Below are 26607 nucleotides of genomic sequence, written 5' to 3' on the forward strand. Positions count from 1 at the left end.
TTGGGGACACTCAGGATATATATTTATGCTCCATAGCTTCTGGTAAGGTTTTAACCATCTAGTAACAAAATTATATTTACCCTCTTCATGTATGCTATCTTACTGGTTTTGTAGGAAAGAGCTATTCTGCAAGGTTTTCTAGAAGACTCTGGCCAGACCATCGGCACACTAAAAAGTTTTGATTTAGTTGGACTAGGAGCAATCCTCTGTGCTTTGAATTCCACAGAAATCAAATCCATAAAGACTGCTGAATTCAGGTACTGCATTTTATACCTAATGAAATATTTATTAGTAACTCTATTGATAAAATTTATTATGCCTTTTTTGTTCTGTTTAGATTTTCAGAGCCTAAAGGACAGCTTTTTGCATTTTAAATGCCTTTAGAAAAGCAGTCACTGTTATGGAAAGCATACAGTAGTTTAAAACATGTTGTTTTATAGTATTCCTCTGCCATTTATATGCCACCATTTAAGTATTGCATCGAGAAATCCAGGTTTTTGTTCAAAACCTTAAATGTTTGTATGCAATTTATGTACGTGTATTTTAAATTGAAAACAGGTTTTACAATCTTCTTAAAGCAGGCTAAGTATATTCCAGGCCGATTTATACTGCATGTAATTGCAGCATCTAATGTTGACCTTGTTGCCTTTTGCAGTGCTGCAGTTGCAAGAATTGGCCTGTTGTTTTGTAGCACCCCTGTTCTGAGGCAGTTTAAGAAGATGACAGAGTCCGTGTTTGGTGCTGCTACCAGCTGGAATGGCTCTATTTTACAGGAAATTGGTACTATAGCAGGTAACAAAACTACTACTCCAGATGGTGATGGTTGTGAAGCATTGCTATTAAGAGACGGGTTCACGGAGCTGGGGATTTCTAGACTGGCAAAAGACATTTCTTCCAGAGGGGAGTCACCTGCAGGCACAGACATTCAGCAATTTCAGAAGCACTAAGGAGAAGTGGTATTCTCTGTAAGGTTCTGTAAATATGGTCAAAACTGACCTTGGGAAGCACAGCCTGAAGTTACTTGGGTCCTGTAAGTCGGAAAGGGTAAATCAAGGAGGGCAAAACCAAACAGGATTCCAGAGCCAGTCACTCTTTGTGAGCCAGGCTGTACTGGGAGGAGCTGTGCTCTGGCTGCCCGAGCATCCTGCCTGGAAAGAATGGGCTGCCCCGGGAAGAGCACAAGGGCAGGATTAGCCTGAAGGGATACTTCTCCAGAGTGCTCTTGCAGCCTCGGAGATTTCCTGAGCCAGAGGTCACCCCGTGTTTTGTTCCTGGATTTGCTTCCCTGTTATCATTTAACTGCACATTGAACTCTCGTATATTTTAGCATCCCCGATGCCTGTGGCAATGATTCCCCACCATAACCACCTAAGGGGTGAAGAAGTCACTCCCATTGCATGATTATGCTCCCTAACCTCGGATCAGAAGAGACTGTGAACAAGCATTCCCTAGTAACACTGCTTATGATTTTGTAGGTTCTTGTAATTCTCTTTTCCAAGATAAAATAACTCAGGTAAAGTACATTACATGTCAATGGTTAAGGTCAGATGATTTGTAATGCTGGAATATAATGAAAGAAACAGAACATAAAAAGAACCATCATCTCTCTATAATGCCCTGGAATAAACCATTGATTATATATTTTTTATAAATGCTTAAAGTTTATATTACCTTAAAAAGAAATCTAATAAAAAGAACATTAACAAAGTTTTGTTTGATTTTTTTTTAGGTGGTTTGAATGAGGATGAATTAAAAGCTTTTGATAAAAGCTTGATGCCATATTTCCAGCCATCAGCAGTAAGACATATACCTCCTGAAATTTTCCAAGTAAGAGCCTGATTACTGAAGAAGTTACTAAATTTCTACTCTAGTAGGAATAAACTGCAGCACTGATTTATAGATTTTGGGTTTTGGCAAAAGATTTTCTATGGTCTGTTAAGTGAGAGACCATCAAGGATCTGAAACATTAACTTTCAGCTGTATCACTGTATTTGTGATGCCCATGAAATATGCTAGGCAAGCTTTATTCATCCTTCAGAATGCATCCCAAAGAAAAAGCAAGTATCACAAAACAGGGAATGGACTCTGTATCTTCCAACATTTTATTCAGATTTGAGTTGTCTTCTCTGTTTATTAACATTTGCAAGGATGCTGTAATAGCTACAGATTTCTCTGCTGTGTAAGAGCTGTTTTATTAACCTAAAATCTGGCACCATTCTCCTGAGTTAGCTCTGAAAAACAGATTGTACAGGCACATACAGATCAGAAAGGAATTACATCTAATTACAGCAGTACTGAATGTGGACCAGAAATTAGAACAGGGATCCTGAGATCATTGCCCCGGACTTTCTTTGACTTCGTGACAAGATTAATACTCTGCCTGGGCTGGTCTCTTTCAGATGCTCAGGCAAGCAATGTACTTATGGACAGATGAGCTAAACAGAGAGTTAACTGTGTCAGCTCCCATAAAAGAGAAAATCTCCTTGAGCACTAACTGTTTGTGCACAGTACCACTGACAGTTCAGATAAACCTAAAATGTCCTTGCTGAAAATATTTCTTTGCAAAACAGCTCTATATAATCTTGTAGAATTTCTATCAAACAACATTTTTGTTAGTAAGAGTAATAATGAGACTACAAAAAGTAATTAACAAAAAGCAGGGTACCACTTTGGAAGAGTTTTCTGTATTTGAAAGATTCAAAGCAGGTTTTGGTTTTACACAGGTTTTTTATGGCCTCATTTTGCAACTGTATAAACTATTCAGATTTTGATTTATGAAAAATTACATTGTATTATGGACTTCAAGTGAGTTAAGAAGATGCTCAATTCAAAAATGTCTGGACCTGTAGGCATTTCCATGAGTTTGCTCGGTTTAAACCAGCACACCATTTGGCAGACAATGAAAAATGGGCAAGGGTTTGCTCCATCATCTGACCTACTTGCAAGGGTGATTTTGTCTTTCCAAAGTAGAACCTGGATGCAGAATTGTTGCAAGAAAAAAAGCTTGTTATGTAGGAGGGTTAAAATGCTTGTGACTGCAGAATGTTAACTAGAACTAAAGCAATCCAGCCTGCCCAATAATGCAGGCTTTACAAACTGGTTAATTGCTTTGTTATATAAGATAATTATTGTAAGATTATGACTGCCATGTTTAATTTTTAAATTTAATATGAACAAACTGGGAAGATTTTCAATCTAAAAGAGAAAAATTGAAGAATGAGATTAAAGCATGAGGCCTTTTCATCTCATTGCTCTACTGCTAACTATAATGAAAGGTCAAATGTAAGTTCAAGGGAGGTTGCTTGGGAGCAGATGCAAGAGAAAATAAATGAAAACACAAGAGGATGCACAATGCCATCAGTCTTTGAACAAATCAGAAAATAAATGGCTGGAAAATTAAACTCCAACAATATACTGAAGAAGTGTCCAATACAGTGCTGGCATAGAAAGCTTCTCAAGCTGTCAGCTCCCAGCATCAAAGAGAAAGGTGACAGAGAGATGAGTGGTCAGGGAAGTAAATGAATACAGAGGATTTTTTAAAGCTCTATTGAGCTCTTTTATAGCAACACAATGTTGCAGGCTGCTGTCCCTCATTCCAAATGCAAGGCAGTGCTGACTTCTGATTCCTTACCTGCCTTCTATAATTGACAGCCTAAACGAATTTTTCTGTCTTTTGTTCCTCCCAGGCATTGTCCCCAGAACAAATAGCAAACCTGGGCCCCGAGAACGCCGCCATGGTGACGGGATCGCAGCGACAGCATCTGGATGCATCCCAGCTCCAGAGCCTGGGGCTGGCACTGGATGGAGCCAGAACTGGCAGCCCAGGGACACAGAGCAGCAGTGCAGCATCTCCCCAGGAGGGACAAACCCCGGCTCCCAGCGGTGAGTGGAGCTCTCCCCGCTCCTGCTTAGGGGAAGGGCACACACCAGTGGGGTGTGAGGTCTCACAGCATGCACCAGGATCAGGCCTCTATTCTGAGGGTGGGTTGCAGTGAATTTACTAACCAACTCTTAAAGTCATGCTTCAAATCACATGCCTGACCAAGACAAACAGCCAGGAGGATGTTGGATTCACCCACAGCAAGAGGTAATGGAGGAAGACTGTCAGATGGCATTAGCAGCTGTCCAGTAGCATTACACTGTGCTAAGCACTAGCTTGTGTAAAATGTAGTCTGAAACAGCGAGCTTTTCCCTCTCCTTCCTTCCCATATTCTTTGCCGAAATTTAAGGTAGGGGTCTCCATCTCTGGACCTTCAGGTCACAACCTTTATGTGCAGCACAATGTTGTTTGCAGAGCTGCAAGTGGGAAAGGAGGTAGCACTGGGGTGGATTAGCATCTTTATCCAGACTGTAGGACCGTTGAATGGTTTGTCCTGCCATTCCCATCCTATTTGGAATTAAGGCCTGTTAGTACCTATACTTCAGTGGTTTAACCTTTTACTTCTGCATGTTGCAGTTTACACTGGGCAAGTCACACTGGCAATGTCTAAGGATGTATTACAGTGGGAGAGTTTGCACATGGTCAAGACAATGTTGAGAACTTACCCCTATCAGACTGCAAATACTGTTGCTTCCAGTGACACCAGCAAGACATAAGCTGTTGAAGGAGAGAGAGGGAAGCTGAAGTGCTGAGATAGGGGTAAGGGGAACTAAATTGCTATGATGCCCTTGCTGAAATTAGAGCAGACCTTCCCAGAAGCACCTGGGAAATGCTCTTAGCCCAGCTCCCTCTCAGGTGTGACCTGTTCCTTCTGGAGGTCTGCCAAAGGGAGGAGTTTTCTGGGAAAAGATCACCTGAGTTCTTGGGCTTCTTGTCCATTGTTCCCTGTGAAATGCTTCTCTTTGGAGCTGTGTATGTTAAACTGGAAGTGACATCTCTTGAGAGCTGAATGCAGTTAGGATTCAACTGTTGGAATTTGCTGCACCACTTTGGGGTGGTGTAGGTAAGACTTCTAGAGCTGAACTTTAGCGTGACACTAAGACAATAAAGCCTTCTGCTTTCCAGGTGCTCCTTGTTTGAGCGGCTTTGGCATCTGGCTGTGTGCTGTGTTTACACTGCACCTGCCTTTCTGAACCCACAGGTGTTAAGCTTGAGGTAAGTTATATTTTCAGTTGGAGGTAACTTTATAACAGAAGTGCAGATCACCTGTAACAGAGAAGGAGGACTATGGGACCCTCTTCCTGCTTTGAATACAAAGATAACTATTCTTGAATAATTTTTCTGTATTACAAAGGTGTCTTCTACCTTGGTTAGACTATCTCTGAATCTAATCAAGGGGAAAACACTTTATCTTATCTTTATTGTAAAGCCAAACATAACAAAGGTATATTTAAAACCCCATGTAACACCAATCAATTACTGCATTGTTATTTGGAACATGTTCTTGGTTTTTCTCTGTGTTTTGCCTATTCCAGGCTATATATAAGATTTTATTCCACAAACACTTTGATAAATGCTATTTAGTATAGTACTGCCATTAACTTTCATTGGGTTTTAACATTTTGGCAGGCTAACATTTAAGAAGAGCACTGGCGGGCTTAAAGTTTAGATTCCAATTAGGCAAACTAAATGCTTAAGTCTTTAGGATTGCAAAGCAAGGCATGTCAAAGGACTTAATATTTTTCTTTGCTTTGATTTTCAGTGTCCTGGAGCTTACAACAAAGATGCTAAAGATAAAAGAGTGTCAGCTCAGCATGAACAGTAGAATCAAGAGGCTCTGAGATTTCTGGGTGCACAGTGGTTAAATTCTTACAAGCAAGACCTTCATCTGCTATCATGATGAGAACTGTCTCCTTTCCATAGCTTCATCACTAACGAGTAACACAGTATCCCTCCAAATAGTCCAAATTTAAAAACTGGAAATGGCTTATCTGTCTCATGAGAAAATCACTGAAATATAGGATCTTGTGTTAGGGAGGAACTTGAATTATAGGGGGGACAGGTAGCAGGGGAATGTTATTTGGAGGCTGCTGTCTGATACCCAGTGCTTTTTACACAGGCTAATTTGGTCACACTGTTGTGTCCATTTCTTGGGTTTTCTTCTACTTCAGATGCACATTCCCTGGAGAGGGGCTATCCTTCTGTGTGGTGTAGTAGAAACTGCACTAAAAGTTACTGCTGTTGCAATAAAATAACTTTGTATTGGGGCTGCTGGTTTAAATCCTGCTCAGACAAGAAGTGATAACAGGCTCTTAAAATTTAAGCACCTCTACAAAACGTAGTTTCCCCATGGCTGTTTGTATTCAACACAGAACTGTTGACACTGAGGGCATTGGCAATACTATTAGTATTTCATGTGACAAAATGCACCATGGAAACTTGCTTATGTTCATCAAGAGACAGTCCTTTCACTTCAGGTGGGGTTGAAGTGTATGCCTGGGAATACTAAGGGGGAACTGTTCACTGAGCCTACACACTACTGGACTGTCAATCCAGTTTTTTCCACAAGACCTAGAATAAGGAATTTCTCATAATTATAAACCATAGATACTTTCCTGTGTTTTATCAGCATATGACTTACAGGTCTAATATTAGCTTGTCATGCCACACCTCAGTATTTTAAACAATGGGGGAAAAATATATTAAAAATCCTCTGCATGTGAACATACATTTTTATGGCATTCAACATTATTTTAGACCATGAACACATGGCAGAGTTTTCCATTTTGCCATTGCAAAAGTCTTATTTTTTCTAGACTAAAAAAGGCAATGCATAGATTGAAAAGTTTAGCTTTTTCATTCAGGGCTGTACTGTAGTAAATGCCCTTCAAACTATAATTTGTATTTCTTTATGGCAAACATTATATCTGGCTTCTCAGCCCTGAAAGGAGAATTGAAATTTTGCTCAGGTGGGGAAGCAATAGGAATGGGAGGGAGAGCTGGGGGGGAAGAGCCTGGCTGCTGCTGGGGAAGGTGAATGTGAGCTGTTGCTACTGTTGGGAGTAACAGTTCCCACCACAGTCCCATATATTCTGTAATTCCTGCAGCAGCAGGGGCTAACTTGATTTTCAGGGCTTTGTTATTGGCAAAGTAGGCAGTGAGAGCCGTTTCTCACCCCCTCCTTTCCCTCTCCCCCTCCATCAATCTGCTGCTCTGGGAACTGCCTTTGTCTATAACTAACCCTGGCAAGTGTGACATGATGTTACAGATAATACTACATGCTTTAGTTCTGCATTTTATGAGCAAAGAATTATGATTGCTGCAAGCTGCCTGGCACTTTTTTCTCTAATCCTCACAGTAAGATTCCAGCTTCTCCAGGTGCATTTCCTTTTCTGCATGTGAACAGGAGATTGAGACATACATTTAAATAGGAAGACATTTGTTTTATTAATCCCAGCAAATACATGCAAATGTCCACTAAAACCAAAAAATACTTCAGTGGATCAAATGCATTATAAAGATTTATCTGTGTTTTCACATTAAAAGTTCTGCCTCGCTCAGATGTGAAAGTACTAAAAGGTTGTTTGATTTCTAGAAATTGCCTGACTTGAATTCTGTGTGCACTTTTGAAGCTGCAGGAGAGTGTTTTCGTGTCAAGAAGACAGTCAGCATTTCCAGTTCAGCTGCTTAGGTCAGATACGTGACTTAGCTCTACCAAGCCCTTCAAAAATCTATATGAGCTGAAAGTGATCTTCTTCTGTCAATATACCTGGGAGTGATTCCGTTTGCAATTATGTGAGTCACAGTTTAGCTTTTAATTGGAGCAGGAGTGAGCTCTTTGTTTTGTGCCATCTGTGCTGTTTAAGTGCTTTTAAATAGCTGAACTGCTTGATTATTTATATATTTTATTAAATTAATAATTATGTTAAGAACTTTGGCATTGCATTTATGTTTGGTCAAGGACTTATCTATTTCTTAGAAGAGTAGTGTAGGAGGTGTAAATGTGGAGCACTGACTTTATGTTGTACTTGTTTCACGGTGAGATTGCAAATCCTGTTTGCTTCATGAGATGGTGTGAGCATTTGGATGGCAAGTATTGTAGAAAAGCAGTTTTACTCCTGCCAATATAACTCTTGTAAAGGTCACTGATGGAAAAGCCCATTCTACAAAATCTGGGATTTATGGGACACCTCCATCAAAACTGTTGAAACTGAATTTCTGTGGGAAGAATAGATGGAAAGGGGAGAAAGGCACGGAGAGCACTAGTATGCATGGTATGTAATCCGTGTGTGTGATCTGCCATCCATTCACAATCCTGCACACTGCCAGTGCTAAGAGGAAACTGAAACAGGGACACTTCACTTCTGTGAAACAAACCATAGAACCCCTCAGAGCAGGCATCTGTCCCTTCTGCAGATGTGTATTGCATACAACATGCACGTGATCACTTTCACTGGAATGCATTCATTGGAAAAATGTGTCACAGTCCCTTTCTTTTTGCATGATCAGGATTTTGGGGAAATATATACTAGAGAGAAATGTGGTATAAAGATTTGATTCTTAGAGAAATGTTGCTGCTTGTAGATGTGGGTAATGTTTGTTTAAACCAAGCTTAATTTCTCCTACATTCTTTTTAGTTCTTTGAGAATGAAAAAAAATCAGATTTATGCATAAATCTGCTGTTGAATATATATCATGATAATAATTTTGTTATCTGCTTATTGTGAGAACTGCAGCTGTCCTCTCCACTTGTGACTCCTCTGATGGTTGCTGGGCAGTGCCATGCATCCTGTGGGATGTGCATCCAACCATCCAACTGCTGACAGTCACAACTCTGGTGTAGGCCTGGCTCCTCTGAGTGCTGTGAGCCCTGTGACAGGTGACCCTGGCCAGCAGTATGTGAGAGGAGGCATTTCATTCCTGTGATGGGATGTAGGAGTCTTCAGGAGTTAACAGATGGAAAGAAATACTTTTGTTGGCTTATTATTTCAGTGCCTGAGACATTTATGTTCAGAATTGTGTTTAGAAAAGAGAAAAGGGCTACTGGTTCTGGATCAGCAGGAGAGAAAATATCCCTATGACCTGGTACTGAGGTAAGTGCCACGTCTGTGGTATCTCTAAATCCCCGAAAGGAAGAAAACAACTACCCATCCACAGTGTCTGAAAACCGTCCCTGTTAAAGCTGGCATTATGGCTGTTGTCAGGTTTTGTACAGTGCACAGAATGTTTGAGTCCCAGTGATCTCAATCTGTCACACATCAGAGCTAACCAGCTCCTCAGTGTGAGGCTCCAAAGATATGTTTAGCCAAAAAAACCAAAAAAACCCCAAAAAAACCACAAGAAAAAACCAGAAAAAAAAAAAAGGCAACCTTCCTTAATTTTAAGCAGCCCTTTATGCCTCCGTATAATCTGCTCAAATATTCCAGAGGCAATTACGTGCTGTATTAAGGCAGATTCAGTTTACCAGTTCACTGCTGTGCCTAGGGATCATCACCCCCTCCTTTATTTTCCAGTAACACAAATTGCAGCCCTGTCATATTAGGCTGGGACCTTGTCAGAGTCCCACTGGCTGTCCCCCTTGGAGCAGATGTGAGACATTGCTCGAGGTGTGCCAGCCCATCGAACCTGGGGCTGTGGGAGAGGCCTGGCTCGCTCAAATGACACTCAGAGAGAAGCAAGGAATCGACAGTCACATGGAATGTGTCACTTGAGCAGGTAACTGCCCATAGGGCACTGTTGGTATTTTGGCTCGTGCTGTGTTGTGGTTATAGATACCACACGCTGCTTCCCAGTGGGACACTGCCAATTTCCTCATGGCAGTCGAGGAACAGTCATCCAGCTGCAGTACCTTGTTCCCCCTCATAGACTGTCCTCCTTAGAAAAGAAATCAAATTTCAAGTGATTTCTTCCTCTTTTTTTTCCTTCTTCTCTCAAAAAAGGCTGATATTCCAGGCTGGTACACAACTTTAAGCAATGGGCTCTCTTTATTTCAGGGAAAATGTTTAAATGCTTTTGATGAATTTGTGGGTTTTTTTGGTGTGCGTATTTTGGTTTTGTATTTTTAAGCAAGATCTGTAGGCATGGGATAAGAAGAGCTAAGAACATTAGAGTCCTGATTAGTAAAATATTCTCATCCATGCCATATGATGTGGGACAGCCTTGGGGACTGTTTACTCCAGTGCTGTTGGAGGTGAGGGATCTGACTTCCTTCTCCAGTAAGGCAGGAGGGAAACTGGATAGAAAAGACAGGTCTGCAAAGAATAAACAAAAACTCCACTGTAAGTTAAATTTCTTTTATTGGTACCCCAGAACATCTGGAATTGCTCCTCAGAAAGAGTATTTTGTGCATTGTTATACAAAATGCTGTTGAAAGTGCAGATAAATAACAAACTTGTCAGAAAGCAAAACAGACCTGTGTGCTATCCAGGTATCCATAATTTCATATTTTAGTTAAGACTGTGATCCATTATCAGACTATTTTTCCATATCTATCAGTCCTTAGACAGAAAAATTATGCAACTACCTCAAAGACCCCACCAGACCTTGCCTGGCATCAGGACACGTAGGAGTTTTGTACCATAGGATATTTTTATCACAATTCACATCTGGTTCTTTATTTGTACCCAAAAATAGATAGTCACAAAATGTATTACATTTTTTCTGCAATGCGTAGAAAGCAACCAATGTCCATCTGTCTCTTCCTGCCCCTTTCTGTTCAGCATCAGTCTGCTTCCCCAATCCGGATTAATGAGAGGATTTTCTTGCCCTCATGATGCAGGAACACAGGCATGTTCAGAACTCACAGTCCAAGTGACTAAACACTGAAGTATTAAATGGAGGAATTGACTGATGGATTTCTTGCTTTGCTGGCAACAGCATAGCATTTATCTTCTAATGTTTTAGCTGGTATAATTAGCCTTACAAATACTTAACAATATCTCACTTAATATCTGTAATCTTCTCTTTGAGGGACAAGGAGAAAAGGAGAGAAGCCAGAAGTAAAGTCCTGAAGGAGAAACATGAAAACAGTGGAAAATGCTAATATGTCACAAATACAGCAGCGTAATATTTTTTGGTACTGCTTTCCTCAATAACTTTTAACCCTTGCATATGGTAGTGAACTGTATTGATTTATCATAGAATAGCCATTGCTATAGTTAAAACCACATTGGTTTGATGCACAAGCTGAAACTGCCCTAGGGTATCTTTAATTGGGGCCTGACATGTTTTAACACTTAATCAGATGTCACAAAAAACAACTTAGATCACAAACAAGTTCTGAATATATCCTGCATGAACTGAGAAGGGAGTGGAGAGAATGGATGTCATCTCTCTGCCTTTAATGTATCTATTAAAATAGATTCCAGATATGCATCTGTCAGTGTTTTTATTAGCTACTTTTATTTCACTGTTCATCCTTTCAGAAGTGTTGAGATCTGACATATTAAATGTCCACATTTCAGTCAAGCCTGTGCCAAACAGGCTGGTCCAGCCAGTGCTCTGAGACATGTCTGAGTTTTCAGACCTCACACGTGTGTGCAGTGATGGAAGTGCCTCAGCACTGCAGCTGCAAATGTTGTATTTATGAATTTGCCCTTTCTCCCCTCCTGTTGCAGTTGGTACCACAGATCTGGGGAGTTCTGCCAAACGCTCTTGTCTTCAGTACAAATTCTCCAAGTACTATATTTGGGTTTTTAACGTGTCCTCAAGTAGGCAACTCACTGGTGGTTACATCAAACATTATTTGATGCCAAAAATTATTCAGTATTTTAAAAATAATTATTCTGTTAGAGTTCAGATCTATAAAACATGCAACATACAACCTCTTCTCTTAGGAAGTGATAAGAGATACTATGGAGCTTGTCAAGGAGTTGTACTGCTGTACTTGTAAACACAGTGTTGTAAGAGGACAGGCTTTGATTCCTAATCTCTGAAAATAAGTAAATTTGGTTTTGTCACACTGTGGGTCCTTACTAAAAAAGATAAACTCAATACCAAGTACTAATCAGTTCTCTTTTCTTTCCAGGATTATGTAAACTCTTTAAAGATTTCAATGTCTGTGCCACATTTTAAACAGGAAAATTAAAGATTGTAGTGAGGATCCTTTTCATAAATTTCAAACAATCCATAACCTTCTGCTGTGGGAACTTTTCAGTATATCATTCTGTAACAGTAAAGTCCTTACACTATTTCCTCAAACAGGGTGTGAAACAATGTAAAGCAAGATATTTTAAAGAAATGCTGCTACCCAGCAAAGCACCACTGTTTACCTGGAATAAGCTGTTACCCATTTTCTACAACCATTGGAAATCCTATTCCTGGATGGCTATTCCTATTTTTCTTTGTTATTGTTTGGATTTTTGGTTTTTTTTTACAGAGAACATTGGAGCATTATTAAGAGGAGATGCCTCTTTGAACTGCCCACTGAACTATGCTGGTCCTGTTTTAGGGATTCAAGACTCTGAAGAGGCAGCGTGCTCTTTTGAAGAGTGCTTCAGCGTGCTTCTTATTGAAGAAATAATTTCTTCTTTTTCTTGGAAGTTTACACAGAAACACAGAATTGTTAGTGTTGGAAGGGACTGCTGGAGATCACCCAGTCACACCGTCCTGCCAAGGCAGGGTCACCTGGAGTGGTGACACAGGAACGTTATTTGGAATGTCTCCAGGGAGGGAGAATCCATGACCCTGAAAAGCCTGTCCCAGTGTTCTGCTACCCTCCATGAAGAAAGTTCTTCCTCATGCTGAGGTGAAACTACTTGTGTTTTAGTTTATGGCCACTGCTCCTTGTCTTGTCACTGGGCACCACGGAAGAGTCTGGCACCATTCTGGCACCATTCTGGCACGGGTTGCCCAGAGAAGCTGTGGCTGCTCCATCCCCGGCAGTGTTCTAGGCTAGGCTGGACAGGGCCCCGAGTAACCTGGTCTGGTGAGTGGCAGGGGGCGGAACGAGATGATCCCTAAGGTCCCTTCCTACTGAAACTATTCTGTGATTCCATGATTCTGTGAGCCTCCTGGCACCCACCTTTGACATATTTATGTGTATTGATGAGATCCCTCTCAGTTTTCTCTTCTCCAGACAAACCAGCCCCAGCCCCCGCAGTCTCTCCTAAGAGAGACGCTCCAGACCCCTCAATCACCTTTATGGCCTCAGCTGGACCCTCACTAGTAGCTGATGTAGATTTTCACACTGTTGGACTACAAAACATAATAAAACATACGTATAATAAAATATATATCATATTCGCTATTAAATATATATATACACACACATATCAGCTGCGCGGCCGCCCCAAGGGCTGTGTCCCGCGGTCGCTCCGCTCCCCTCGCCCGGGCCCGCGGCTGCCGGGGCGGCCCCGCCGTGAGGGCGGCGCGGGGCGGGGCGGGCGCTCCCCCCGCTTCCCGGCGTGCACCGGCGCGGGGCTGCCTGGCCACGTCCCCCGGGCCACGTCGCTCGGTGCCCGCTGAGCTTGCGCCATCTTCGCTCCCCGGCTCCGGCTGCGCCGCCGCCTCTGTCGCCGCCATGAACATTTTCCGCCTCACCGGGACCTGTCCCACCTGGCGGCCATCATCATCCTGCTGCTCAAGATCTGGAAGAGCCGCTCCTGCGCGGGTGCGTGCGGAGGCCGCGGGGTGGGACAGGCCGGGCGGCTCCGGGCCGCGGAGCCCGCGGGAGCCCCGCCGGGGGCCGGGCGGCATCGCCCCGAGCTCGCCGCGGCCGCGGGGTGCTGCGATCGCCCCTGAAGGACCGCGGCCCGGGGAGAGCCCAGCGAGCTGGGGGGGGTGGGTCCCGCCTGTCCCACTGGCCCGGGAGGCGGCCCTGGTGAAGCGGGGAAAGGCGGGGAGGGCATTTTCCCCCCTGGGGCGTCCCCGAGGGCCCCCGGGGCGGGCGGGCAGAACTCGGCCCGGGCAGGTGAAAAGGGACGGTCGCTCCCGTCCGCGCAGGGGAGTGGGCTCTGCCCTCTTCCTGACCTCCCCGTGACTCGGCCCGCTCCAAATCCAGCGCTGGCGAAGCGGGTGAGCCGCCGGGAGAGGGGGAAGGAGGAGGCGCATCCCCGCGTCGGGGTGGGGGTGCGCCGGCGGGAGCTGCCATTCCCTGAAAGGTGTTGTGGTTGCCATTATTTGTACTTTAATCCCTGTGCACCGCCGCTCCGGCTGTCTCCGGGAGGGTCGCTCCTTCCTTATGTAACTGCCCGGCGGCAGGCGAATGAATGGGGAGGCCGGTTTGGAGGGGGAGGAGAGGAGGAATTCGTCCCCCGCAGAGCGGGCAGCCGCCCTCCTTCCGTCCCTCCGTCCCTCCGTCCCTTCGTCCCTTCGTCCCTTCCCTCGCCTGCCCTGGCTGCGCCCGGCCTCTGGGCCGCCGGTGTACGCGGCAGCCCCGGGTTTGGAGCAAGCGCCGGCCGCCGCTGACTCGCGGTTCGCAGCCTCTGAAGTTTCCTCGTTCTTCCCGTCCCTCCGCAGCGGCCTCACACTCCCGCTCTCCTTCGCTTTTGTGCAGGAATTGAACTGTGTTTCGTGCCGCTTTTAGGGCTGATGGAGGGCTCGCTGCTGGCCGGGCCAGCTGCAGTAGGAAGCGGTCGGAGGGAGATTCCGGCGGGAGCCGCGGGGCCTGTGTGACGTGGCAGCGGGAGCTGCGCCGGGTCCCGGCCGGGCGAGCCCCGCTCCGCCGCCCCCCGCTGCCGCTTCCCCCCGTTCGGAACGGGCATGCTCCAGTTCCCTGTGCCTTGGTTCGCTTTCCCCCTTCGGCTGTACGGTGTGGTGGTTGGAGGGAATTGCAGGCAGTTCCCATAACTGCAGCGTAGCTGATTTCTCTCAGAAAACTGGGGGTTGTTGTCATTCAAAATGGGCATTTCCGTGCGCTGTGTGTTATGTGGATCGGACCACACACCCTGGGAATACCGCTTTCGTTGTGCACGGGGCTTTGACTCTGAGCTTGACTTTGCCTTCTCTCCGGTGAGCTTCTGCTTCTTTAGTGAGGGCGATTGTTCTTGAAATCAGTTTGCCATGTGTTGATGATACTGTTCAAATACCACGTTAGCACTGTTGAAAAGATGTATCTGTAAAGTCTTCAGTTAAAAGCAAGAAGAATTAGTTGAGGTTGTAACTTGAAATAACTGAGAATGGGGAAATGAAAGAGATTTACACTACAGGTAGGAGGAAGTAGAGGTTCTGTATGTTTTCATGTCAAATCACTGGCTAATCACTTGATAGCACAAAAAAAACCAGTAAATGAATAGTTTTGGTTTTTATAAAGTAAACTAATAGCTTTGGTTTTAAACACACTTAAAGTAAAAACTCTTCTTAAATTTACAAAGAGGTTAGGGAAATGACTCCATGGCCCACATGCAGCAGTAGTGCAGAACTATTGTTCCTGACGTCATGGAGCACAAGAGCACCTTCCTGATGAACTTACCTGGCTCACGCTCTAGTGCATCAGGAATCCTGCCTGGATCTGGCAGGAGAGGGCCTTGCCTCCTCCAACTCTTGCGTAGAGTTTTGTCCTGTGTTTGAGAAAGGCAGTTGAGATTACAAACTGCAAGAGGGTTAATGATCTAAAAACTGAATATCATTTACTGTCTGAAGAAGGAAAATGAGAAATTCTGTTGCAAAGCTGAAATTCAGATAGGATTTGAGCCAAGAGAAATTTTTAAGTGACCTTTGGATGTGAGGTTATTTACACAGTATAGCACAATGTGACCTGGTCCCGTCTTTCTGCTTAAAAAGTGATCTGATGCTGCTTTCCTTAAGCCTGTTGTGATTGAGAATCTCTGCTGCTAGGGGTTTATTCATAAGAAAGCAGCCTCACACCAATCATTGGTACAGCTTTCTCCAGGACAGAAAAATAAATGGCCTGTATGACACAGGGCCTTCAGCTCTTCCCTTTCTCAAATAAGCCAGCATCCCTGGCCACAAACACACATGCATAAGGTCTTTCAGTAGAAAATATTTGCTTAATTCATTTTCCTGAGCAAAAAAAGAAGAAACAGGGATGTATTTGTCAGGGGTTGTTTCTTTGGTGTCTTCCAGTTCTGCCTGAGTCCTCAGGAGTAAATCCAGACCCATGTTGCTGCTGTGAGATTGGTGCCTGAGGCCTAACAAGATTGTCTAGAATGAGATTTTTATTTTTGGGGCTCTATTCTGTTCCTCCTAGTGGTTCATTGTTGTCAGTTGAGGTTTCTATTGATAAAAACTTTGTAAATATATATTTGCATATGTTTGTAAAGTCATGCATGACAGTAACCCCTAAGTAGTTACCAGTTAATGTTGAGCAGCTACGAAGAGCCTCTTATTAGGGGGCTTTATGCTGTTCCTTTACATTGTATGGTTATTAGAGCCATTTATAAATTAAATAATCTTGTACCTTGTGGTTATTGGTGACTAAGGAAACATGGGCAAACCAGCTGCTGCTTGAACTGTGACTTTTGAAGCAGTAGAGGCTTTGAAAATAAATAAGGGCTTCTAACTGCTGGCTGAGCTGCAGCCTGTGATCCATGAAGAGCTGGCAAACCACATGGTGCCGACTCCTCTCTTCTGGTTGTGTCTGTGTGTGTCTGAGGCCTTTGTTCCAGGGGAACGCAGAGGCCTGTAAAATCAGCTGGAAATGAGGGAGACAGCCTGTGGCACCTCTGCTGCAACCTGCTCTTTTTTGAAGACTCATAGTCCCCATTGCCTTTCTTAAGCAGTGACTCCTCTAATTGAGGAAGATAGGTGAGACTAAGCTCATCTGCACTTTGAATCAGTCTGTGTTTTCAGTGTTCAAGAAACTTAACTTTTTTTTTTTCTAATTTAGTCAATAGGTTGAAAAGAGAGCAAGGGGAAAGCAAATCAAATCATGACTTCAGAATTTTAGAGCTGGCAGGGAAACAATTTTTTGCATGTCTGGTTATTGGAGTTTCCAAATTTAGAATTTGGGAAAATGTTTGCTACTCAAAGTAACAGCTCAAAAGTCATTAGGAAGAGCCATGGAGCATGTAGTAGGTAACTCCATTATTGACATCATGTCATAATTAGGAAATTCATGAGACTTGAGGAATCCCATGTTTTCAAACATTGTCCTGTTCAGACTGCATTTTCTTACCCATTTCAAGTCAAATTACATTGTTTGCAGTGCAAATTACTGCCTGAAAATTGATTTGCGTTTCTCTGTGTCATTTATCAAGTGTTAAAGGTGACCTGCAGTTGCAGTGCTGTCAAATTATATGCCGTATGTTCTAAAAAAGTGGTGTAGGTAGTAAATGTCTAGTACTTTTGCTAGGTAATGTAGCTGTGTCTCTATTTTATGTGCCTGCTGTGGACCAGATAATATGCGAAGATGAAGATTTCTGACAGTACTCTGCCATAGGCTGCTGCTAATTTGTCTGTATTTTTCAAAAACTGCTGCTTTAGGTAGCTTTGGAATTTTTTCTCTGTCTTTGAAGGAAAGTATTCTCTTTGTCAGTTGGAAAATTTATCTTTAAAATTAGGTTGGGTTTTTAAATTGGTAGCACAGGAGTCTTAATACTAGTATGTTATTAGCAGAACCAAAGAAGTTGTGGTTCTGTGGCTGATGTGGACTTGGTACAGAACGAAACTACTTTGTTTTAGAAAGTCTGCGAAGTTTCCGTGGCAAAGTATGGACTGCCCTTCCTTAAGAGAGGATTTGTTTGTGGGTTTTAAGGCTGTGATGTGCTGTTCATAGTTGGTAAGTGCTGTACACACTCCACAGCTCAGTGTCTCTGCTCCTGCCTGTTAATTCTTACCTGCCTCACCACAGCAAAATGAAGTTGATAAGAAAGTACTACAATTTCAGCTCTGCCCTCCTGCCTGGCTGTGAAAATCACCTGAATTAAAGTTTCATGCTATGGCTTTCAGCCAAGCTGGAGCACAGAAGTTGAAGGAGTTTTTCCAGGTGTGAGGATGAAACAGAACGGAGAGGTTTGGCTCCTCCAAATTTGAGCCCAGAGCTTTGGAAAAAGAAATAAAACCATTTTTATTTAGCTCAAGAACTAAGTATAATGTTTGTGGGAGTAAAAGGAAAAGGGAGAAGGATGAGAATATCACTGTAGCCTCAGTGTATTGCAGTTGCCAATGGTGAGCCAGGGTCAGTGCTGTGACACGTATATTGACACATTTCCTCAAGTTTTGCATCAGTGGTACAAGAGTGTGTTTACCTGTTCCCTCCTCCTGTTTTTGCTTATGGTTTAGATGTTTCTCCCAGATTGCCTGTCCCTTCACAGGCCTTTGGTTTGCACTTCAAACCTTGCCTAGTCTAGTCTAGTCTACTTAACTTGAAAATTAGTTTGGGTCTAGGGTGGGTTTCAGGATTTTATGACTATTCTGAAGATTCAAAAATCAGTGAGTATTGAAAGTCTTAATAAAAATTACAACTTTGGGGTTGAGGAGGTGAGACTGGCAATGGCTTAGAAGAATTTGTCAAGTATATTATATGTATTTGTGACAGTACATCCAGATCCAAATTTATAGCTGTTATCAATAATTAATGTCTCTTATATGCTTCCTCCCCCCCCCCAGTTATTTGCTAAAAGAAAATAGCATGCTAAATAATTTAGCTTAAATATATTCTGTAGTGAGATGCTGTTCTGTAATCTGTCCAGGTGGATTTCTTTGTCCTGTGGGTTCTGACCTTAGGACAGCTTTGCTTGCTGGGAGGTTTTATTGACAAGTCCTGATGCCAACAAGCACACCTGGGATGAGCCCGGAGTGCTGCTTCAGCTGTCTATGCAATGTAGTTGTAGTTCAAGAAATGTCAAATGTATTTTTTTCTAAACTTTGGGAAGTGGTTTGCTTGTGATTTTTTTTTTGTGGGGGAGGGTTGTTTTGGTTTTTATACTTGCAGCTTGTGTTTTACAGCTTTACAGCCCACAGGTTTTGAGGTGGTTTATGTTCCCTGTACTGCACTTGAGCTGTTCTGTTGGTGGTACATCAGGCTCACCTTGCAGACATTTCACATGTGAAAGTTGCAAACACCCCCCTTTCTAATTGTTACTGTTTCAGCCATTCCTGTACTTCATATGTTAAATTTCTTCATCTGGAGCAGCCTGTTCCATGTTCCTTAAGCTGGAGTGAAAAAGGACTTCAATAGCCATAGCAGACTGCCTTCTCCTAATTGCTTTATGGCACTGTTGACAAAAGCCTTTCTAGAAATATCTCTATATAAAAGGACAAGGACTTTCAGCCTTGCATCATAACCCTCTCCCTACAGAGTATTTTTCCCTCTTGTTTTTTGAACAAGACTTGCATGCTTAGCTGAACAGATTCAATTATTTTCACCCTGGATGACTGAAAACAAGAGTAATTGGAATAACAAAACAGAGGCACAGAGTAGGTTGTTTTGTCCCCCTGCTGTGACACACCACCACATCAGTATTATGGAGCGATGCTTCGCCTCAGTTTTCAGAAGCTTTTAGTGACTGATTGTGCAAAGCTTTTATGCTTCTAACTGTGCTCTAGTGCCTGAAGTTAAGTACAAGCAAACGTTTTGACATTGGGGCTTTGACCTAGAATCGAAAGTTGCTTTGAAGATGCGATGTAGATATCTGACATTTTCTCTCACTTCCCTCTCTTTTTAAAATTTTCTTTTAGTACATAATAACATGTGGGCTTGATTGTTTGATGTTTTTCTCACCATGTGGCCAATTGAGTCTGTGAATTGAATTGTCTTATGTTTTAAAATCTGTGTATTCCTCTAAAATCCCGTTACTGGTGCCCGCATACCTTCTGCTTGTCACTGGGTCTGTTCTGTCTGTTGCCCTTGTGCCTTTCCAGTTATTCAGCATCTAAAGATTGTACTGAGGCATGTGACAGCTGAGAACTGAAAACTAATGCAGCCTTGCCCAGTGATAATACAGAACAGATAGCTTGCAGGTGATGTTTTTGGAGATGACACTACCTGCTGTAATTTCTAAACCTTGTGTAGTGCCAGCACCTGTTGCAGTACAAGGTAACTTACATTCACACTACTGAGCTATATGGGCTTAGGATTCTGTTTGTACAGCTTGGGAACTTGGATGTTGTTCTAATTTTGTGATCAAGTTGCTTAAAAATGAAGGATATATCCTTTCTCATCCCAGGTGTCAAGTGTTTCAAAGCACCTCATCACTTTCTGAATAATTAATTATTTCCTTTGTCACTTCAGGTATTTCTGGGAAAAGCCAGCTTCTGTTTGCACTGGTCTTCACTACTCGTTACCTGGACCTCTTCACTTCATTCATTTCATTGTATAACACATCTATGAAGGTAGAGTATACTGAAGAGTTAGAAAAGCCAGTGATGTTGCATGCAGAGTGCATAATTTCATTAATAAAAGCCACTTTGAATGACCCACTGCACAATTGTTACAGAGTAAGTTCTAGATGGGCTTTAGATAAAGAATGTGGAAGATGGACTCAAAATCCTGCGTCTTTTGCTGCACTCCACGTCCAATTTTAAAAAAACTGTTTGTATCAGGACTGTGACATTTAGAACAAATGGCATTGTGGTTATTGAAAATAAAAGCTTTTGGAAAAACAGTTCAAATAAACTGTATTCCTCAACTGAGACATTAAAGCTCAACTAAATCTCCTTTTATTCACTACAAGGTAAATTAGTATTCAGAATGCACTGCCAGAATTGCAGCTAGTGTCTGGTCAGAGGCTGATCAAAAGTTGACAGGAGTGAGCTCTAAGGAATGTAGCTTTTGTGAGTTATACCCCTGTCACTTGCACACTGAATGTCAGTGAGCCTGAATTTGAGTTTGTTACTTCTTATTCATTCCTGCAATTTCTGGTGCTGAGTACAAGAAAACAAAGCAGTAGTCTGGGAGAGGGCAGTATGTTCGTGCTTTTTAAATCCAATTCCTTTATTCTGGGATTTTCCTGATGCTTTTCAGCTTTAATTCAGAGGGCAGTATAACTTTGCCAAGAGGAAAGACTAAATAATCAATAAGGCAAATCGTACTGAAGAATTAGGGAAATAATACTGTAAAATAAAATTTTGTGTCTTAAACTCACACTTGCTTTCCAACAAGTGAAATGTGTATGCTTAAGTTTTAATATTAACAGTATAGATGAAGAGCTGTGGATTAAATAAAATATTCTTGAAACAGAAGCTTTTTCCGTCTGCAGTTTCTGATTGGAAGGTACTGTTAGGTGCACTAAAGGAGCAGGTGGGGGGTTTTGCCATTTATTTATTTATTTATTGGTTGTGATTCAGGGCCATGACCACATCTTTGTTCTGCAGCCCTCCTAACCAGAAAAGGAATGAATGTGGAAATACTAACTTTGAAAATGGTTCCGTTTCAAAGGTTACTGCTTAGAAAGACTGTTGGATATAATTGTCTTTTCAGCCCATTGTTGTAGTGTCAAGATGAAGCTGCTTGAGTATCCCAACACAACTTTGTGTTCTATTTGCATACATTTAGGAGTATATAATGTTACACAGTCACTGAGAATAGTTGAGAACTTGAGAGAACTTCAGTTGAGAAGTCGAGAGTTGAGATTCTTGTGATGAAGAAATCTGTAATATAAGAAATTTGGATTCATTCACACTTCCTTAGTGTCTCCTTTGACTATACCAGCTGTGATTAGTTTACATCTGTAGTAAAGGTTCTCTGTATCCTGTCCTGTCGTCCTTTATCTTTACTCAGCTGGGATGCTTGTGTAGCAGAGCCTTTGGATTCTGAGCTCCTTAATACAGTATTTGTAGGATTTTGTATCTGTGAGCAGAGCTTTTAGTGATTAATAGCATCTGCAAACAGTTGGATTTTTAATCTGTTACTTCTCCGTTGCAAAGAAGCCTTTTTTAATGTGATAAATGGTTTGGAACATTTAATCTTTGTGCTGAAACTGGCAGAAGCTAAAATATTTGTCTAGTCTGCTGTACTGTGTTGACTCCAGGACAATGAGCTCTGTCCTGATGATGGCAGATTGACCTTTAGAAAGTCTTAGATTCTCTCTGATTCTGTTTTCTCACCTGTAAAATCAAGCTTTTTGCTCATTCCACAGGGAATAGCTATAAAGTGTACTGTGCCATAACCATTCAAAATGGTTAGACATCAGCTCAGACTGAATTCTGGTTCATTGCTTCTCATAGTCTGTTAGTCTTGCAGGTTTTGTGGCCTGGTGGCTGGTGAAGAACAGTGTCCAGTTGTCACTCTTCAGATTTTAGAGATGTTTAAACGTCCAAAGCAAATCAGCTTGTTTGTGATATGTAAATGGTTGTCTGAATGGGGCTTATTGAATATTTTTTTAATTGCCACATGAGCCACACCACGCTGGGCATTTTGAATGTAGAAAGGCCCCTTCCATTATTACTGTGTCTATGCACCTGCACATTTTTAACCTAAAGGTTTGGGGCCAGTGCTTCCCCTGCAGCTGCAGAACATGTATTCCTTCTCCAGTCACTTCCTTAGTTCTGTCTACTCTGGAAAGGGTCTTCACCTTTGGGCAATCAGTTCAACCATGTGATGCCTTTAAAGCAACAAAACCAGTAGAGCCCAGAGTCACTCATTTTGAATTATTACTCTGCTGACAAAAGTTAAGCACCACCAACAGCCAGCTAAACCACGTAAACAATGCAAAGAATCCAAAAAGACCACACTTACTCCTCTTAGTGCTTATTCAGGCAGTGTGATTTAATCCTGGAACCTCTATGGATTGTTTTGGTGTTTTGTTTCTTTCTTTCCTTGCCCTCAGCTTATCTACATCGCTTGCTCGTACGCCACCGTGTACCTGATCTACATGAAGTTCAAGGCCACCTACGATGGAAACCATGACACCTTCCGAGTGGAGTTTCTGATAGTTCCTGTTGGTGGGCTCTCCTTTCTTGTCAATCATGACTTCTCTCCTCTGGAGGTGAGTTGATTGTGGGCAGGAGATTATTTTTTTTTTCCTTAAAATATTTAGAATGTGAAGATGAGCATTTTTAGTCTGACTGGTAAATGGTTGAAGGGTGTCTGTGTTTAATAGGTTCAGGCTAATGCTTTCCTCAAAGAATCTGTGTGGTGCAGATGTCTGTGCAAATTTAAGGCACCTCAGGAGATCAGCATTGATTATTTCATTAAGCAGAAGACTGTGTTTTTCCCAGTACACTCTGATGGCTGTATTAATTCAGAATTCCTTTTGTTCTGTTTGTTAAAGAAATCCCCAGGAATGCAGTTCGTGAATAGTTGGTGCCACCTGGTGAAAACAAAAGGAATTATACTACTACTTAAATGTTATAGAATTGCAAATGGTCTAGATTAATAAAAAGAATTGCATTATATTTAAAGTGCAGCTGTGTGTTTAATTGCAGAAAAAATATGTTAAAAATGTAATTATAGGGAGTTCAAACAGGTAATTTTTCCTACAAAATAGAGAATAACTTTAGATGCTTGTTTTACGTGGACTGAGGTGCATTTTTATATTGGGGTTAAATGAATTTATTATAGAGTAAGGGAATTTGAATTGCAACACTTTGAGACGTATTTTAGATTTTGCTCTGTGTTAACTCATTCTTTAAACAGATAAAAAATGGAGAAACATTAGGGGTGAAAAAGGACTTCATCTTCCCTGCAGATTTCACAGCATGGGCTCTGTAAGCTGTATTTCATGGTAATGTGAACTGGAAGCACACAAGTTCCCTCACAAGTGAACTTGTTGTGTGCCAGCTCAGCAGACAACTGGTTTGGAGAGTCTGCTGTCTGTCAGGAGAGTTCCCTCCTACCATCCTCTGGTTATGAAGCTTTCACTTTGTTTTTCCTGTACCAAGGAAAGTTTGCCAAAATACTGTACCTGTATGAATAGGTATTCATCCATAACATTGTTAGAGAGTGAGAATGTTTTCTGTCCTACTGTTACCAGTAAGACAGTTGAATTTGCCTGTGGTTTTGTCCTTTCAGATACTGTGGACCTTCTCCATCTATCTGGAATCGGTTGCTATTCTCCCTCAACTTTTTATGATCAGCAAAACTGGGGAAGCAGAGACCATCACTACTCACTATCTTTTCTTCTTGGGTCTGTACCGTGCCTTGTACTTAGTCAACTGGATTTGGCGCTACTACTTTGAGGGATTTTTTGACCTCATAGCTGTTGTTGCTGGTGTGGTCCAGACCGTTCTGTACTGTGACTTCTTCTATTTGTATGTTACAAAAGGTAAGTAGTGCAGTAACTTCCAGCTTCAGGTTGTGGAATGTAGCAGTTAACAGGTTCATAGGATCTGCTGCATCAGCATTAGGAGGCTTGTTAATTCTGTGTGCAAATTAGTGCTGAAATATCCTTAATTTATCAAGTACATTTTTGCTTCCGGGGAGCATTTCTGGGGTATGGGTAGAATATAAATGTATAGATGGTCTGATGAACTTTTGGAAAAACTTAAGTATGGCTAAGTATATATTGCTGTTGCCTTCCATGGATAAGCATGATCCTCCTGCATCCCCTGACTATCTACACCGTTATGTGCAGGTCCTGTGCTTACAGACACACCTTTCTCAGTGGTTTAAATACCATAAAAGTTGAAAGTGTTTTGGATGTTTCTGTTCATGCTGAGTGTAGAAGCAGACACTTCTGCTGGGTGCATTAACAATTCTGCCCTTACTCACATCTCAACTTCTATCATGTAACCACAAAGCTGCATGGGGCTGTGTTGTTTTAGTCATAATTCCTAAGAGACTGTGGTGAGCAGCTAGTATGTCCTATGAGGATGAAAAGTGGGAATTCCTGGGTGCCACAAGAGGGCAAGATGAGAGTTGTTAATTCTAGTTTTACCAGTATGTACTGGAAGGAGAGAGGCAGTCTGGCAGGACTGTGTGCAGTGGGCCTATTTGGTGTGAAAGGTTTCGGTCCCTTGCACATTTTAACAGTGTTTGCTTCTCCTGTATCACAACTTTGTTTTGCTGACTGTTTTCTTTCCCACTTTTCCTTGCAGTTCTCAAGGGAAAGAAGCTCAGTTTGCCAGCGTAAGTGCCAAAACATCACCAGCATCTGTCCTTTTGGATGCTTGGACAGAACAATCCTTATCACAAGCAAAGGCGAAGATGCTTGAGACAGAAAGTCAGAAACACAGCTCTTTATAGTGCAGGTAGTCATCAGCGGCTCTGTAAGAACGGAGGAAAAACAACCAGCAGATTTCTGTTTGATGCATCTTGCCTTTATCTTTTTTATTACTATGTATAAAGATTTTTTACATAAAGAAACTTATACTGTATTAATAAATTCAGTGTATGGTTTCAATTGGAATAGTTCCAAAAGTGAGATTTTTGTGAGATTGTTTATGACCAGGAACAAGTGCAAACGTTTTTTTTTTTTAATTTTCAAGATTTTCTTTGAAATGACTGATTTTTTTTCTTTTTTTTTTTTTTCAGTGCACAAATATGTGCATCCTTGATGGATGGTAGTCATCTGTTCTTTCCCTTTGATTCAGTTTTCATTCCACTATATTTATTTTTTTTCCAAAAGGCGAATATATGTCAACTCTAAATCTGAAACCACCGATGTTTGATGTGATGTGCTGGTGCCCAGTCTTTGTGCCATCTGCTGACATGGAGTTCCTTATTCAAAATGTATGTTGGTGCTAGAAGGGGAACAGTCACATTTTGTAGTTGTTCCCCTTCTAAAACAGACTGATGGCAAGAGGGCAGCGAGGAAATCACTTGAGGCCACAAGGACGGGCCCTTTCCTGTTCTGCCATGATGTCTGGGAAGGTCATCCCAATAATGAAAGCACTTGGCAGCCCAGGTCGTGAGGGGTGAGATGCGATCGTGTTACTTAGTGGCAAATGTTTGTGACTGTGTTGTTTGTTCAGGAAGAGAAGGTTAAATATCTTGGATGTCCAGCCCTGCTCCACCATTACAGCTGTAGGAATGGGAGACTTGTAAGTTGTTGATTACAGAAATCTGTGGGTGATCATTTGAAACAATATCTACATTTTCTTATTAATGAATGCTTTATAAGCAATTTCCATGTTCAGCTTCAAGTGGTTTTCAATGTCACTTTTGGACAATTAATATTTTTTTTATAAACTTTTCAGAATCAGCAGCACCAGTTACCATTCTTCATCCTTTAAATGATTCCCTTTTTTTACTGAGCTGTTGCATGATTTATCCTGTGTTACCATCCTCAATAAACACTTTATGAAATGGTGAAAACAGTTTGGTTTTATATTTTTTTTTCATTCCTGAACATGAAAGTTTTCTGTTCGCCTGGGACTGGATGAAACGTTGCAGTGAGGACAAGTTGGTTATGTCCTTGCTGTATTGAAATACGAAGTTTTTAAGGCTCTGAGGGGCATTATAATTGATGGAAGCAATGATGACTGAGTTCTGCTTGTTTAGTAAGAGCTCAGTCTCCAGCCGGGTGCAGAGGAGGATTTAGTGCTTGTATGTGTTTTATCTCCTTCAATTTAATTTGCCGTCGTTATCTCCCTCGTCAGTGCTGGTTCTCGTTCCTAAGCCCAGCTGAGCAGTGTTTATTGCAGCCGCGGTGCTGCCGTCTCCTCTGTCCCAGCGCTCCCCAGCGCGGTCTGTCCGTGTGCTGGACTGGCGGGCCGGGCCGCCCGCTGAGGCCCGCGGGAGCTCCGGGCGGGGCCGGAGCCGCCTCCTCGCTCTGTGCCGGTACCGGCGGCCCTGCTCCAGCCTCCTCACGGGGCGGGGTGACGTCACTGGTGGGCGTGACGTCACGGGGCGGTGACGTCAGGGCGCCCAATCCTCCCTGCGGCCACGCCCGGCCCCGCCCGAGCCGCACCGCGCACGCGCCCTGGGTGCCCCCGCCGTTCCCGCC

At 42.5% G+C, this 26607-nt stretch overlaps 2 protein-coding genes across 5 annotated transcripts in view; both read left to right on the forward strand.

The window, feature by feature from the left end:
- The window catches only part of OTOA (otoancorin), a 41524-nt gene extending 30274 nt beyond the window's left edge, over window positions 1–11250 (forward strand). For 3 of the 4 annotated variants that reach the window (XM_019281804.3, XM_019281800.3, XM_010392453.4), the window contains 6 exons: window positions 115–257; window positions 656–792; window positions 1730–1827; window positions 3687–3882; window positions 4457–4639; window positions 5006–5094. In XM_019281804.3, coding sequence (XP_019137349.1) covers window positions 115–257; window positions 656–792; window positions 1730–1827; window positions 3687–3882; window positions 4457–4596 — 714 coding nt within the window. In that variant the 3' untranslated portion in view covers window positions 4597–4639; window positions 5006–5094. Of the gene's footprint in view, window positions 1–114; window positions 258–655; window positions 793–1729; window positions 1828–3686; window positions 3883–4456; window positions 4640–5005; window positions 5096–5642 lie in introns of those variants that run through there. The other variant, XM_019281805.3, reaches the window with a different exon arrangement.
- Window positions 11251–13290: 2040 nt separating this feature from the next.
- KDELR2 (KDEL endoplasmic reticulum protein retention receptor 2) lies at window positions 13291–25978 on the forward strand. The gene is given in 6 exon segments (XM_039560393.1): window positions 13291–13419; window positions 13422–13490; window positions 20013–20113; window positions 22549–22707; window positions 23733–23985; window positions 24758–25978. Coding segments are annotated over 6 exon segments (636 nt in total). The 5' UTR covers window positions 13291–13400; the 3' UTR covers window positions 24793–25978.
- Window positions 25979–26607: the final 629 nt, after the last annotated feature.

This window comes from Corvus cornix, chromosome 14, assembly GCF_000738735.6.
Source record: "Corvus cornix cornix isolate S_Up_H32 chromosome 14, ASM73873v5, whole genome shotgun sequence".
NCBI classification, from domain to species: Eukaryota; Metazoa; Chordata; class Aves; order Passeriformes; family Corvidae; genus Corvus; species Corvus cornix.